General features: G+C 44.6%; 1 protein-coding gene across 1 annotated transcript in view; it reads right to left on the bottom strand.

The window, feature by feature from the left end:
- LMX1A (LIM homeobox transcription factor 1 alpha) overlaps positions 1 to 13,140 on the bottom strand; it is a 142,602-nt gene that overhangs the window by 33,912 nt on the left and 95,550 nt on the right. Inside the window, exon 3 of the mRNA XM_058538021.1 lies at positions 7,679 to 7,911. Within this exon, the coding sequence (XP_058394004.1) occupies positions 7,679 to 7,911 (233 nt within the window). The remainder of the gene's footprint in view (positions 1 to 7,678; positions 7,912 to 13,140) is intronic.

Below are 13,140 nucleotides of genomic sequence, written 5' to 3' on the forward strand. Positions count from 1 at the left end.
TGGCCCCACTGTACCATTGACATTAGGAGGCTGGCTTCGAGATGTTTTTCTCGATTGTGTTGCTCAGTATTCACTAACTCCTCTGCCCTTCTTTTTCTGCAACTAAAACACAGTAGTTAGCACAGAGCCTGACACAGTGTAGGCATCTATAAGAAATATCTGTGCATCAAAGGGTGGTAAGGTGACTCCCTGGAAGGACATAAACAGATTATGGCATGTAACAGAGCAATGCTAACAGGCCTATTCAGGAATACAGCGTATTCTCTACCAAATAACTGTCAGGTTCAATGTCCTTCCCGGACTCAAAGACTAGTGTTGCAGGAGAGAAATATAATCTACTCCAAAAGCAATTCATTCAAAGATGGGAGACATACCACCACCCGTAGACCAAGAGGCACAGAGAGATTCATCCCCAGGATAACTATATTCCAGAAAATATTATTTTCAGGAATAAGAAGATACTTGGCCATTCAAAAGAGCTCAAATTAAAACCACTCTAAGCATCAGTTCCTAGTCTATAAAAGAATGGCAGCTAATTTCAACACATCCTTCCCATTCTTGCTTGAAATTCCTATTAAGTTCCAGAAGTGACTGGTCTTCTGCACTGACTTTCCAGGATGCAACACTGGCCATAGTGTTCAGAGACTGGAGAGCACCTCTGAGACATGCAGGCCCAGGGTGTCAGTCAGTCCATCTCCAGTTAATACACCCAAAATGACAGGCTCTCTCTCTGTACTACCCTGAGATGCCCCCAGGTCAGCTATCCAGAAGCATCTAAAGCAGAAGAGCAAAGACAGAGGGTGAAACATTTGTGAAATGATGGATCTTTGGTGAAATAAGCTTATGAGCCATGAGCTACCCAGAAGTACACTAGCCCCTGCACCAGGAGATAATAATGCTATCTGCCATTTATTGGGCACCAACCAAGTCTCAGGCCCTTGATATGCATTACCTCTTTGCATTCTTACGGCAACCCAAAAAGGAAGTATTACAAGCCACTTCTTACTTATTAGAAAAGAGAGTCCTGGAGAGGGGAAGTAACGTTCCCAAGGTTGCACTTCTTGTGAGTGTAGGGCAAGACTCAAATTCAGACTTGTCTATCTTGAGATCCCAAGCCCTTTGCACTACAATATGGAGAATGAAACTTCCTGATACCTCCTGCTGACTTTTCCTGGTATAGCTTGCATTTTAAAATTCATGACTATGAACTGACAAGATAATCCCATAGGACAGTCAGGCATTTTCCAGAACTCGTGAGGTAACCACTGCCTCTCTATTCTAATTTATTGGAGAACAAGAAGAGTTCAAAGATAGGTTGAAGTACTTCTGTAATGAATAAAAAAAAAAAAAGTTCCAAAGTTGAATAAGGAAATTAAAACCAGTGCCTAAATGCCAGTGTGATGAACCTGACACAGAAGAGAAGGAGAAACAGATGTATTACATGATGAGAGTGACAAGACAGCCATCTGGATCTTCCAAAGCAGCAATATCCCATATCCTAAGGAAAATTAAGAAGGACTTACAAACTCCAGTATGTGTGAGGAATCTTCAATCCAGCTCCAATAAGAAGAAAGTCATACTGGAGGCTGGTGCTTCTCTGCCAAGGACCTCAGAGGCTGACATGAACAGGACAAAGTTAATTTATTCGCACAATAAACAAACATTTTTTTTGCCAGGCTCTGTGCTAGGACCAGGTGAGCGCAGACTATAAGAAGAGAAGCAGCACAAGCCTTCCAGTGCAGTCCAGAACACCCAATAAACAGAGGCCACAGAATTGCTGCATTAAACCAAAACATAAAACCTCCTTTGCAGAAAGGGACCCTCAGGATGGACACTTATATACGACCCAAGCTTCCTCTGGGAAAATCCCTCTACAAAAGCAGAGCATCGACAAGAACTCTGCCTCAGCCTGCTGACAGTTTCAACTCTCAGAAGATACAAGAAGGAATGCAGGGCCAGCTACTCTTGGACTTTGGTCTGACCAAAGAAGAGCTGGTAAACCAAGGGTATGTAACGGTTTGAACCTTGGGAGAAAATAATAGCTGAGGAATAAATCCTGGGTATAATCTAAAATGCATGCTGGTCTTCAGGAAAGAAAATCTAAATGGTAAACAAACAAACCCCAAAACAAACAAGCAAAAAACACAGTCTGATCCCATGGTAAGAGATGATAAAAGGAAATAAAACATACAAGATATTGTTGCAGGGAGGGGTGAAAAATGGAATTCTGACTAGACATTCCTCAGTGATCCCAAAAATGAAGAGAAAAGGTAATTTAACATAAAAATAGCATAAAACGAAATGCAGCATAGTATCCTGATTAGATCCTGGAATAGATAAAGACTTTAATTGAAAATCTCATGAAATAGAATAAAATCTATAGTTGAGTTAATAATACTATACCAATGTTAATTTCTTAGTTTACAGGGTACATTTATTAAAATGTACATTTAGATGTAAAATGTTAAGATTAAGAGAAGTCAGATGAAGGGTATATGGGAACTTCTGTTCTTACTTTGCTTGTCCTGTACATTTCAAATTTTATTCCAAAATAAAAAAAGTTTTAAAAAATTGCTGCACAAGACACTCTCAGATGACCTCTGGTGTTAAAAGAAAATGTGAAGATAAGAGGGTTAGATAATAAGAAATGCAACACAGACTGGCTAGGAGCCATGGTTGCCTATAGTCAGCCCCCAAGCCCCCACCCCCGCCCCCTAGGTCAAAAAAGCTAAGAAAATCATGGGCCACATCAATAGAATATGATGTCCATGACAAGCAGTAATAATAACATTGTGTTAGTTCAGACCACACGTGGAAGAGTTTATCCCCTCTGGGTGGTACATTCTAAAGAGATTGTAGTACTTTTACAGATAGAGCAAAAAGTCTCTTCTAAGAACGGCTGGAAGAGTGGGGAGGAACTAGAAAGAAAAAGAGAAGACTTAGGGAGTGTGAGGGTCTCTGTCTTCAACTCCAAGGGCTGCCACATGCTGGGGAGACTGACTTATTTTGTGAGTTCCTAAAAGCTGAACCAAGGCCAAGGTTGAGGTTACACATGGAGACGGACATTGGGGTTCAAATAATAATTCTGACAACCCACACTCAGAATGTGAGGTCAAGAACTCCCCAGGCTCAGAGAGGCTCAGACGGAGGCTAGAAGAGCATCTGGTGGGAGTTTGAACTGGACAACCTCTAACTGGTAATTGCTTACCAATTGCAAAAGCCAGGGATTCTTTGGTCATGGAGAAGAGCAGAGGCATGAATGCTGCTAGGTCTCACCTGGAGGCGCTGGGCATCCAAGTTGCCCAATAAACCCAAAGAAAATTGTCTGACTTTGGCTAAAAATTCCACTCCACTGCTTGGGAGGCAGCTTCAAGGCCACTAGCAAAGCAGGGACCAGAACAAAAGAGGCTTTTCTGGTCACACCAGAAAAGAAGATCCAGCAGCTGAATATCTCCTGAGTTTGGTGTCTCATATATCTGTAAGTGGGTCGCGTGCTTTTGTGCAAGTTGGAACACTCAGAATCATAAAACCACAGATTCTAGAATCCTAGATTTAAGCAGCCCTAGAGGCCACTGACCCTGTCTTCCACCAAGTGTAATTAAAATGTTAAGAGATAAGCAGTTTCGCTTCCCACAAAGGGAGTCTAGTCTGCACCCTTGTTAGACACAGTTCGACTCTATATTGAACCAAAATCTGTCATTTCACTCCCAGTACATGGGACTGCACCTTTGGGTATGAATCTCATATCTCCCTTAGCCTTACGTTTACAAAGCTAAATATACTGGAGTTTCTTTACTATTTATCATTTAACAAGCTAATCATTCTCCTCAAGACTCTCTGTAGTTTGTCAGTCACCTCGTAAAATGCATTATTTAAAATGAGACCAAATATCTTAAACATGCTCTGACCAATGCAGGAAAATAATGGAAATATAACTACGTGTTAAGGGCATTATAGTTCTCTTAATGCAGCATAAATGTTGTTTTGGCTCCTATTGATTTTACAGTCAACTAAAACCCCACATAAAATTCCATTGAAACAGGCCCCATTCCATATGATTACTATTGGGTTTTGGAACTCAATGGTTACGTTTCATCTTGCTGACTTTGTACTGTTCTGTTAGGTTGTCAAAATATTTTTGAACATTGGGACTATCAGCTGCCACACCAGCGTTTCCTGCCAGGTTTGTGTCATTTACAAATCGAATAAACCTGCCTTCTGTGTCTTCATTCAACTCATTGATAAAAACGTTAAAGATGACAGATCATTCACTCAACAAATATTTATCAAGCACCTACAATATGTAAAGCGCTCAGGACAGAAATGAGAGAAGAAATTGTGTTTGTACTGGGACAGATTCTAAAATTGTTTGCTTTCTATAAACCCCTAAGATGAGGTGGACTTCTTTCCTTTAAGATTTCATTCAACTCATTAGGTACTTATTGATCAGTTACTTATCTCTGGGCATCATGCTAAGCTTTGTTAAAGGAATAAAGGAATTAAAAGCTACAACCCTGTTCTCTAGAAGCTTGTCCTCTGGTTAGTGAGGCAGGCTTTGGCGTACAAAACATTTTATGACGCAAGACAGACAGCATTTATATAATTGACAAAATGAGTGGTACAGACAATATATTTGATTCTGGTTGAGGCTTTAATGTCATTTCATTTAAAGCTTCAAAATCAATGATAGATTTTTAGAGTTGAAAGGGACAACAGAGGTCTTCAGAACCATCCTCCCCTCCCACTTCACCAATATTAGTTTCAACACGTAGGAGTCTATCTTTTGAGTAGATTTACTCTTTGTTAGATCTAATAACTTAATGATATCATAACATTCCCTATGTTGAGTCAAAACTGCTCCCCTTTACTTTTCTATCTACAGTGTAAGTACTCAATGATTTTGTTAAATAATTGAATGAATGAATTCTAATTCTGCTCTCTGAAGTTAGAAAAAATAATAGGTCTGATCCAACCATTTGAAGGCAACAATTATGTCTTCATTTAGTATTTACTTTTCTAGCCTAAATATCTACAATTCCGTCATTTGACATGGTCTTGAGACCTCCCCAAACCCCACTATTCTTGTCATTTATATCATGACTCCATGCCTGGCACAGGGCAAGCGCTCAAGTTATATCTACTGAATGAATACGTGAATCAATGAACCAGAAAGCTCCAGTTTGTCAACATCAGCCTCAGAAAGAAATGCCCAGAACTACTGAACATATTGCTGAAAATGTGGTCAGAAAAGTGGACCTGTTGCAATTCCCTTGCTCTGAACATTATACTTCTATTAATGCTGCTTAGATCTACCTTTTTCTTTTTGTCTTTGAACACGGTCGGGGGTGGGGTGGCAATACACTAATGGCTCCAATTGAGTTTGTAGCCAATTAAAATCTGCAGTTGGATAACTTAGTGATCAAGCCCACACAACTGTGTACCAAGAAAGGCTAGACCCCAGCATTTATTTCCATGTGAGAAAGAATGGTATGTCCTTCTGGGTGTGCATGTCTTTCTAAGACCATGCTTGTGTTCTGATCACCATAGCACCTAAGCCCTTTGCGAATTTGAAGATTTGGCAGTATTCTGCAGTGGAGGCCGAAGTGAGTGGGCACAGCAGGGCACCTAAAGAGAAAGACAGGATGAGCTGGCCTTATACTAAGCGGAGGCCATGAAGCTCAGTTCAGAATGGGCCCAGATATCCCAGAAGGAGATACTCAGTATGTCAGTGGCAGTGTTCCTGACAAGAAGAAACTTCCCTCAAATTAAAACATCCAGGAAAACTTAAGATCAATGAGCCCAAGAGGAGTTGGAATTGTCTTGGCGTCACCTTATTTAGGGCTGCAAGCAGAGTCAGGCAAGAAGAAGCAAGTGGGAGGTAAAGGAAGCAAACACAACTGCTATGAAGAGCCAACACCAGCAGGCATTTGCTAAGCACCAACACTTACTGAACACCAGGCTTCTTAGATGCATGATCCCTTTCATTCCCCCAAATAAAACTGTTAGGAAGGCATGATCATCACCATTTTACAGTTGCAGAGATTGAGGTTCGGAGGTTCAGAAACTTGCCCAGAATCACACAGATATGAGTGGTACAGGATGGGGCCCCCACCTGACTGTCTCCAAGCTCTTGTACTCCAGCATCGTGCCACAATGCTTCTGTGTCATATGTTTATTCATTTTTAACAAAGATTTTATCAAGCAACCTCAGTGTCCCAGGCCTGTGCTAAGCCCTGGGAATACAGTGGTAAAAAAGGCACACACCATCTCTCATGGAGCTTAGCACTCTGGCAAGAACAACAAACAGCCAAACAAACAACCACCACAAAGTGGGATCCATGTCTCCGCAGGAGAGGTTAAGGATAAACTCACCCAGCACATGGGAACAAGAGTCTTCTTCAAGGAAGTAGCCCCTAGAGAGAAGCTTAAAGGCTATGCCAGCAAGACAAAAGAGTGAGGGAGAGAGGCAGAGAGGTAATCAACTTTTAGGATGTGGAAGTGAGTGGGAGACACTGATAAGTGCTGGAGTACAAGGAGGCTGAGTGTAGAGTGAGAGGGATCAGAGGCTCCCAAGACGCTGAAGAGATGGGAGAACAAGATTGCAGAGGGCCTGGTAAGCCATGTTAAGGGGTTTGGAATTGGCACTGGCAAGAACTAGTAAGATCACATGGATGTCATCTCATTGGATCTCACAGATTCTTGGAGGAAAAGGGAGGCCAGACTAAGACAGGCGCTGCCCTGTGGGGACTGACACCCTGAAAAGGCATTCCATGCTTAACTTGGGCAGTTTTAATTGAATTTCTCTGGCCTTGTAAAGCCTGCTCTATAAAATCTGTGGATCTCTCCTATCTCCTCTCTTCCCCCCAACCCACCCAATGAGAGAGGGTGAAGGTTCAGTGGGTGGAACAAATAGATTCTAGTTCCTTTCTTTATGTGACCCACCAAGACTTAGACAGAGTCCAGCTTTCCCATTAGACAGATGAGGAAACAAAGGCTTAGAGCAGTTCAGTGATGGTCACAGACTGAATTATTGGTTCCAATTCCTCATTCCCTTTAACAGCATTATGTATCTACTCCCTAGCAGGGCCTTGTGGTGTGTGCAGTGTATTTCCTCTTCCCTTGGACTTTGGGTTTGAGCTTTTAATTGGCTTTAGCCAGTGAAACATTAGTAGACATGATATGAGCAGAGGCTTGAAATGTGCTTGTCTGGTTGGGCATGCCGTCCTGTACTTTTGCCATTGCCAGGAGAAAATCATGCCCTATAGCTGTTGCATCTCAAGCTTGGACCCCAAAATGAATCACACAGAGCAGACTTGAACCTGGTCTACGATCTAGAGCTCAGCTCAGCTGAGATCAGCAGATTCCCAGCGACTTGAAGACCCTCAGCCTGAAGCAAGTCACTCCCTTTGACCCAGAGACTTGAGAACATGTGAATAAGTGTTTATGGTTGTATGCCATGGAATTCAGGGGTAGTTTGTTATGCAGCATCATTATGGCAATACCTGATTGATAAGAGATTACTCCAAGCTTACAAAGCAACTTCCTGGAATGCACAGAGCTGCCTTGCCATAGAGCTAGGCTGCCCTGGTGGCCAGCCCTCTAGTGAGAGAGCGATGCAGACTGTCACCCCACTCCATTCTCCACCTCCCACACCCTCTGCCCACCCCATGGCACTCACCTGAGTCTGACGCTGCTGGGCTCACCAGGCTGAGCAGCTCCCGCTCTTTCTCATAGTCCCCTTTGCAGAGCAGCTGCCCCTCCTTCAAGACAAACTCATCACCCTTCTGGAGCTGCCGCTCACAGACACAGCAGCAGAAGCAGCTCAGGTGGTACACACTCTTCTGGGCCCGCATCACAAACTCGTTGGGAGCGATGGCCTCAAAGCAGCCCCCACATTTGACAGCAAACAGCCTGGCAGCAGGGGAGGGAGAAAGGGAAAGCAAGGTCTGTGAGAAAGGTCTGGCTTGGATCCAGGTGTCCCCTCAAGTCAACAGCAAAAGAAACTTCCAGAACTGGGACAAGGATGCTTGGAATGGAACATGCTTCAAACCCAGATGATTTATTCCCTGAGGAGGTTGAACCAAAGAATTCAGTTGAGTTACTCTCCCAAAGGCTTAAGAAAAGCAGAATGAGAGGCACTGGAAGACGTCTGAGCCCAGGGTGTATCTGGTGTGGTCTATGACACAGTGTCCCCAAAGGATGGTCTACAGACTGGTGCCAGGCAGGCTGCCCAGAAGCTCTGGGTGAGCTTATTATTTAAACAAAATGACAATAACCAAAATGTCCAGGCCCAGTCTTATCAGCGTGTAACACAGTGGGTCCCAGAACAGGAATTCTTAACAAGCTCCCTGGGGCATTCTGATGTGTAATCTGGATTTTGAGAAATCAAACTGCATCTCAACTCACAGCCTGACATTCCGTGGATTCAGCCTCTCTCTCAGGACTTAACTCTTATTTCACTTCACTTATTTTGAATAAACCACATAGATGGCATCTACGCCAAGCCAAAGCAGTAGGTACTAGTGATGCGAAGGTGAATAAAAGAAAAATTCTCTCCCAGAAATGAGCTCAGGCTAATGGAAGAGACAGACACGTCCAAATAATTAAAGTAGAGGGCTCCGGGGGCACGGAGGAGGAAACAGCGGTCAGGGAAGGAGCAGGGGGACTTGCATTTTGCTATGTGTTCAATAAATCTTGGTCAAATGAAAGAGGGGAAAGCAGGCAGGTTGGCAGGTATAAAGGGGTGGGAGCAGGGATCCCCAGCAGAGAGAACAGCTTATGCAAAGGCCTGAAGTCGTGAAAGTGCATGGTGTGCTCAGAGCATGGTGTGTTCTCCACCAGGTTGGAGATGGGGGGGGGCCTCGAGAGCGGTGGCAGGTGGGGCACGTCATGACCCAACTGCACACCCAGGCAGACATCATCTGGCAAGCAAGAGGGAGTCGTTGAACAATTTTTAACATGGTAAAAGCCCTGTTTTGGAAAAGGAACTCTGGGCAGTAGGAAAGGGGGAGTGGAAATGGAGTTAGAGAGAAGAGTGAGGGAGAGCAGCGTAGCAGGGACAAAAGTCAGCACTAAGACAGCAGCAGGGAAGCCAGAGAGGAGGGGACAGAACCCACAACCTGGAGACAGGGAAGCCTGGGGGTCAGCTCCCAGGCTCCTGGTGGTCAGAGCCGCTGGATGATGACAATGTCACCACTCCTGCACACAACGTTCCTGATTTCCTACCTCTGGGCCTATATATGCCATTCTGCCCTCCTTCAAAGCTCTTCCCTCTCTGTTTAATGTACCTGAATCCAACCTGCCCTTCAGGACATAGCAGCTCCCACCTTCTCCTTGAATCCTGCGCTGACCTCCCCTGCCCCAGTCTGAAGGAACTGCCCCCTACTTTGAACACCTTTACCATGAACTGTCTGTGCTGGTCATTCAGCAGTTACCTGGAGATGTATCAAGACACAAAAGGTAACAGGATCTGGAGGCCTGGGCTCTGCTGCCAGCTCTGCCGAGGCTGTTTCTCCCCTTAGTACCTCCTTTTCTCTGGCTGTTGTTAAAGACATTAGGCCAGACAACCTCTTCCAGCTCCAAAAGTCCTATGATCATTGCATCCGATTGCTGACTTCAAATATCCTAATTTTGTGTTATTATTTAACTCTTCCCATGTTTATAACTTAATCTTGCCAGCAACTTGTATTTCAAGAACAAGGCCTATGGAATATATTTATATGCCCCACGACCTCTTGCACACAGTGGGTATACTCAATAAAAGTTGATCTGATTTGACCCGTGGATCTAACTTGCTCATCCTCTTCTGAAATAACATGTGCTAAGAGCCGAGCATAGGAGCTGACACACAGTAGGTTCTCAATAAAGGTGGCTCTTCTCTTCCTTGACATCCTAGATAAATAAGAGCTCAGAGTAGTCTATGAAGTCTAAAATTTAAAGCACATCTCTCTGTTTCTTTTTTCTTTTTTAAATTGTAACATAATTGCCTTCGCCAAAGCCTTTGGCATAAGCACAGAGATAATATACCCTAAAAATGTCTCTGGGATTCACTCATTAGAGCATTCATTTTCCTATTTCCAAAATAAAGAGTTATTTTCTTTTTTAAAGTAATAGCACAATAGAGGGAAAAAGTCTCTCTCAAAACCACTCTCTGTTTGTACCCGTATACCAGAGGGGTCAATAGACACAGAAAGGTCAGATGGCATAAGAGAGAGGATGGCGGTGAGCAGAGACAGAATGGGCGGAGTGAGTTCATAAAGGTCCAAACCACTTGTGTCTTCACAAAGGCAGACACAAGCTGACTCGGAGAATATCCAGGGAGCTCATGCCACTTTGCTCTGCTCATGAGCCCCACCTTGGCAGGAGCCAACGGACCATGAATAACTGAAGAGCCTTTTCCTATAGACAAGCCAACCACCATGATGGCCTAAGAGTGGCCAATCCCATCTCATTCACTCATTTAGTCTTCTTTTCATTCATTCCAAAAGCTGATTTACATATTCATTCCTCATTTATTCTTTTTTTCATTCATTCTTTCATTTATTCAGAAGTATCCACTATGCACTATGCCATACACTCTGTGTCTTAACAAGGAGTGGAGGAAAAGAAACCACCACCAGCAGCATTCATGTACCTAAACAAGTCTATATTGAGAGTCTCTTATGTGTCAGGCACTGTCGTAGGCACAAAATGATACAGAACAAAGTCCCCAACCCCATGGATCTCACATGCTAGTGAGAGAAATAGCAAACAAATAAACCAATGAACAGATAAATGTCCACCTGTAGGGATTTACCTTGGGAAACAGAATATGAGGAGAGTACAAAGCAATGTTTCATGAGTACCAAATAGAACGGCATAAAGTCTGTTTATAATATATTTTTTCTTTTTTTGTTTGTTTATTGCAGTAACATTGGTTTATAACATTGTATAAATTTCAGGTGTACATCATTATGCTTCTATTTCTGCATAGATTACATCATGTTCACCACCCAAATACTAATTACAACCCATCACCACACACATGTGCCGAATTATCCCTTTCGCCCTCCTCCCTCCCCCCTTCCCCTCTGGTAACCACCAATCCAATCTCTGTCTATATGTGTTTGTTTATTGTTGTTATTATCTACTACTTAATGAAGGAAATCATACGGTAATCACTTCCCAGCTCCAAGCTGCACTAGTTATGACTCTAAGTCTACACATGCGCATAGTGTGTTTATCTTGGAAGCTTCCTGGAGGAAGGGAAGAATTTTGAGGGTGGAGTGAAGAGGAAGTTGAGGAGGAGCTCCCAAGGAGGCATTACACACAGATTGGCACAAGAAAAAGGGAGGCCATTCAAACTCTTTGAGTGAAAGAAGCCAAGGCTTGGAGAAGAGGATGAAATTGCCTCCCATGAATCCACGAGGGAACAGCCTCCCAGGACAGAGGCCAGCCTGCAGGCTGATTCAGCTCAGGATCAGAAGCACATGTGCTGCCTCGCTCTCAACCCATGCCCTGGGCCACCACACCAATCCCTGATGCCCTGGGCCACTGGGAGCACCCTGAAAACACCCATCCTGATATGCCTTCCCTCTGGCTCTCAACTTCAGAATAGAGGGTGAGGTTGGGGGACAGTCCAAGGGGCTGGTGTGTCTCTTTCACCATTGACAAGGTATGCGACAGCCCAAACACAGAACTCCAGGTGCCAGCAGCCTTGCCCCTGCTCCCCCTTCCTCCAGCTGCCCAGTGTGGTTTTGCTCTCTATGTCTGAACCTCGGGGCACACCAGTCCCTTGAACATCTGCCTTTACTCCCTCCCCCTCTGCTGGATGCTGTGCATCGGGCAGAAAATCCACCCAGTTCATCGCCAGCCCTGAGTCCCTAGTCACTATTTGCCAACCTGAGCAAACTAATCAATGCTTTTCCAGGAGCCTGTCAAAGGCCCTTTGTCCCCAAGCCCTCCTTCTCCTCCCCTTCCCCTGGAATGAACTGTTAAACAGACTCAAGGCAAATGCTCCCAGGGAGTCAACAAGCACTTGAGACTCTGCAGCCGCAGGTGGTAGCATCTGTGCTTGTCTAACTTCTACCCTGTTAATCTCCTCCTCTTTCTCCTCCCTTCTTAATTTCATCCCCCACTCCAAAAATTTCCCCCAAGTAGGAGAAGGGAGGGTTGGGGGGATCTCAACAAAGAAAACGCACCATGTTGACTCAGGAGTGGCTGGAGGAAGTGGCGCGATTTGTCTGGGCTCAAATCCTGAAATGGTCACGGTCAGTGGGGATTACAGACCCGGAAGAGCGGGGCAGTCCTGTTTCTTTCCATTCTTCCATCAGCTCTCCCTCTCTGGACAAAGACCAGGTCAACCTCACCTTACTACCTTGGCTCTTGTTACCCTCACTAACCCCAGAGCAGTTCGAGGAGAAAAGGCACATGCAGTCCACCACCTGTGTGCCAGATGTGTACACAGCTGTACGGGTACCACTGTGGACCCAGCTGCCGACTACACACCTCCCGCAAGTTGTTTTCTCTAAGGCTCAGACAAGCAGAGAAAGGGATTTGTTCAAAAGTCCAGGTCGTAATTAAAACACAGCCTGTCTCTTCCCAATGCCCTGGATGGCGGCCCCCATGGTTACTTACCCCTCTGAATGCTAATGAGACCTCACTCGGGTTGGGAACCTGGCAGACTGGCTGTGCCCTGGAAAGCCAGGCATGGTTTTCAGGAATGCCCAGCTCTTCTAGGCATACATAACAACTCTTAACTTTTCCCACCATTCTAAATTCTCCTACCCCTAAAAGCTCTTCAAATGATTCCTTATCTCCTTTTTGCATCTAATTCTCTCACCTGTAAAATGGGAATAAGGTTTCCAGCTGGTGGGAAAGCATCCAGAGCAGTACCTGTCCCAGAGACTAAGCCCTCAGGCAGTGCTCTCCTTCCTCTGTTGAATGCCCTTTGTGGGGAAGGCATGGGGATGAAAGATAAAGAAGGCTGCCCTGTTCTCGGGGAGCTCACATGCTGCAGCAGGTAGCAAGTTCCAAACAAACCGCCACAGGAGAGTGTGTTTGGAGTTTGTAAGAGGGAAACAGCCAAAATGGCCCAAAGCAGAGACCCATCCACTTGGGTTAGGCTAGGAGTCACTGAATCTTCTCTCTTTTCCTTCCCGC

This window comes from Diceros bicornis, chromosome 4, assembly GCF_020826845.1.
Source record: "Diceros bicornis minor isolate mBicDic1 chromosome 4, mDicBic1.mat.cur, whole genome shotgun sequence".
In the NCBI taxonomy this organism is placed as follows: domain Eukaryota; kingdom Metazoa; phylum Chordata; class Mammalia; order Perissodactyla; family Rhinocerotidae; genus Diceros; species Diceros bicornis.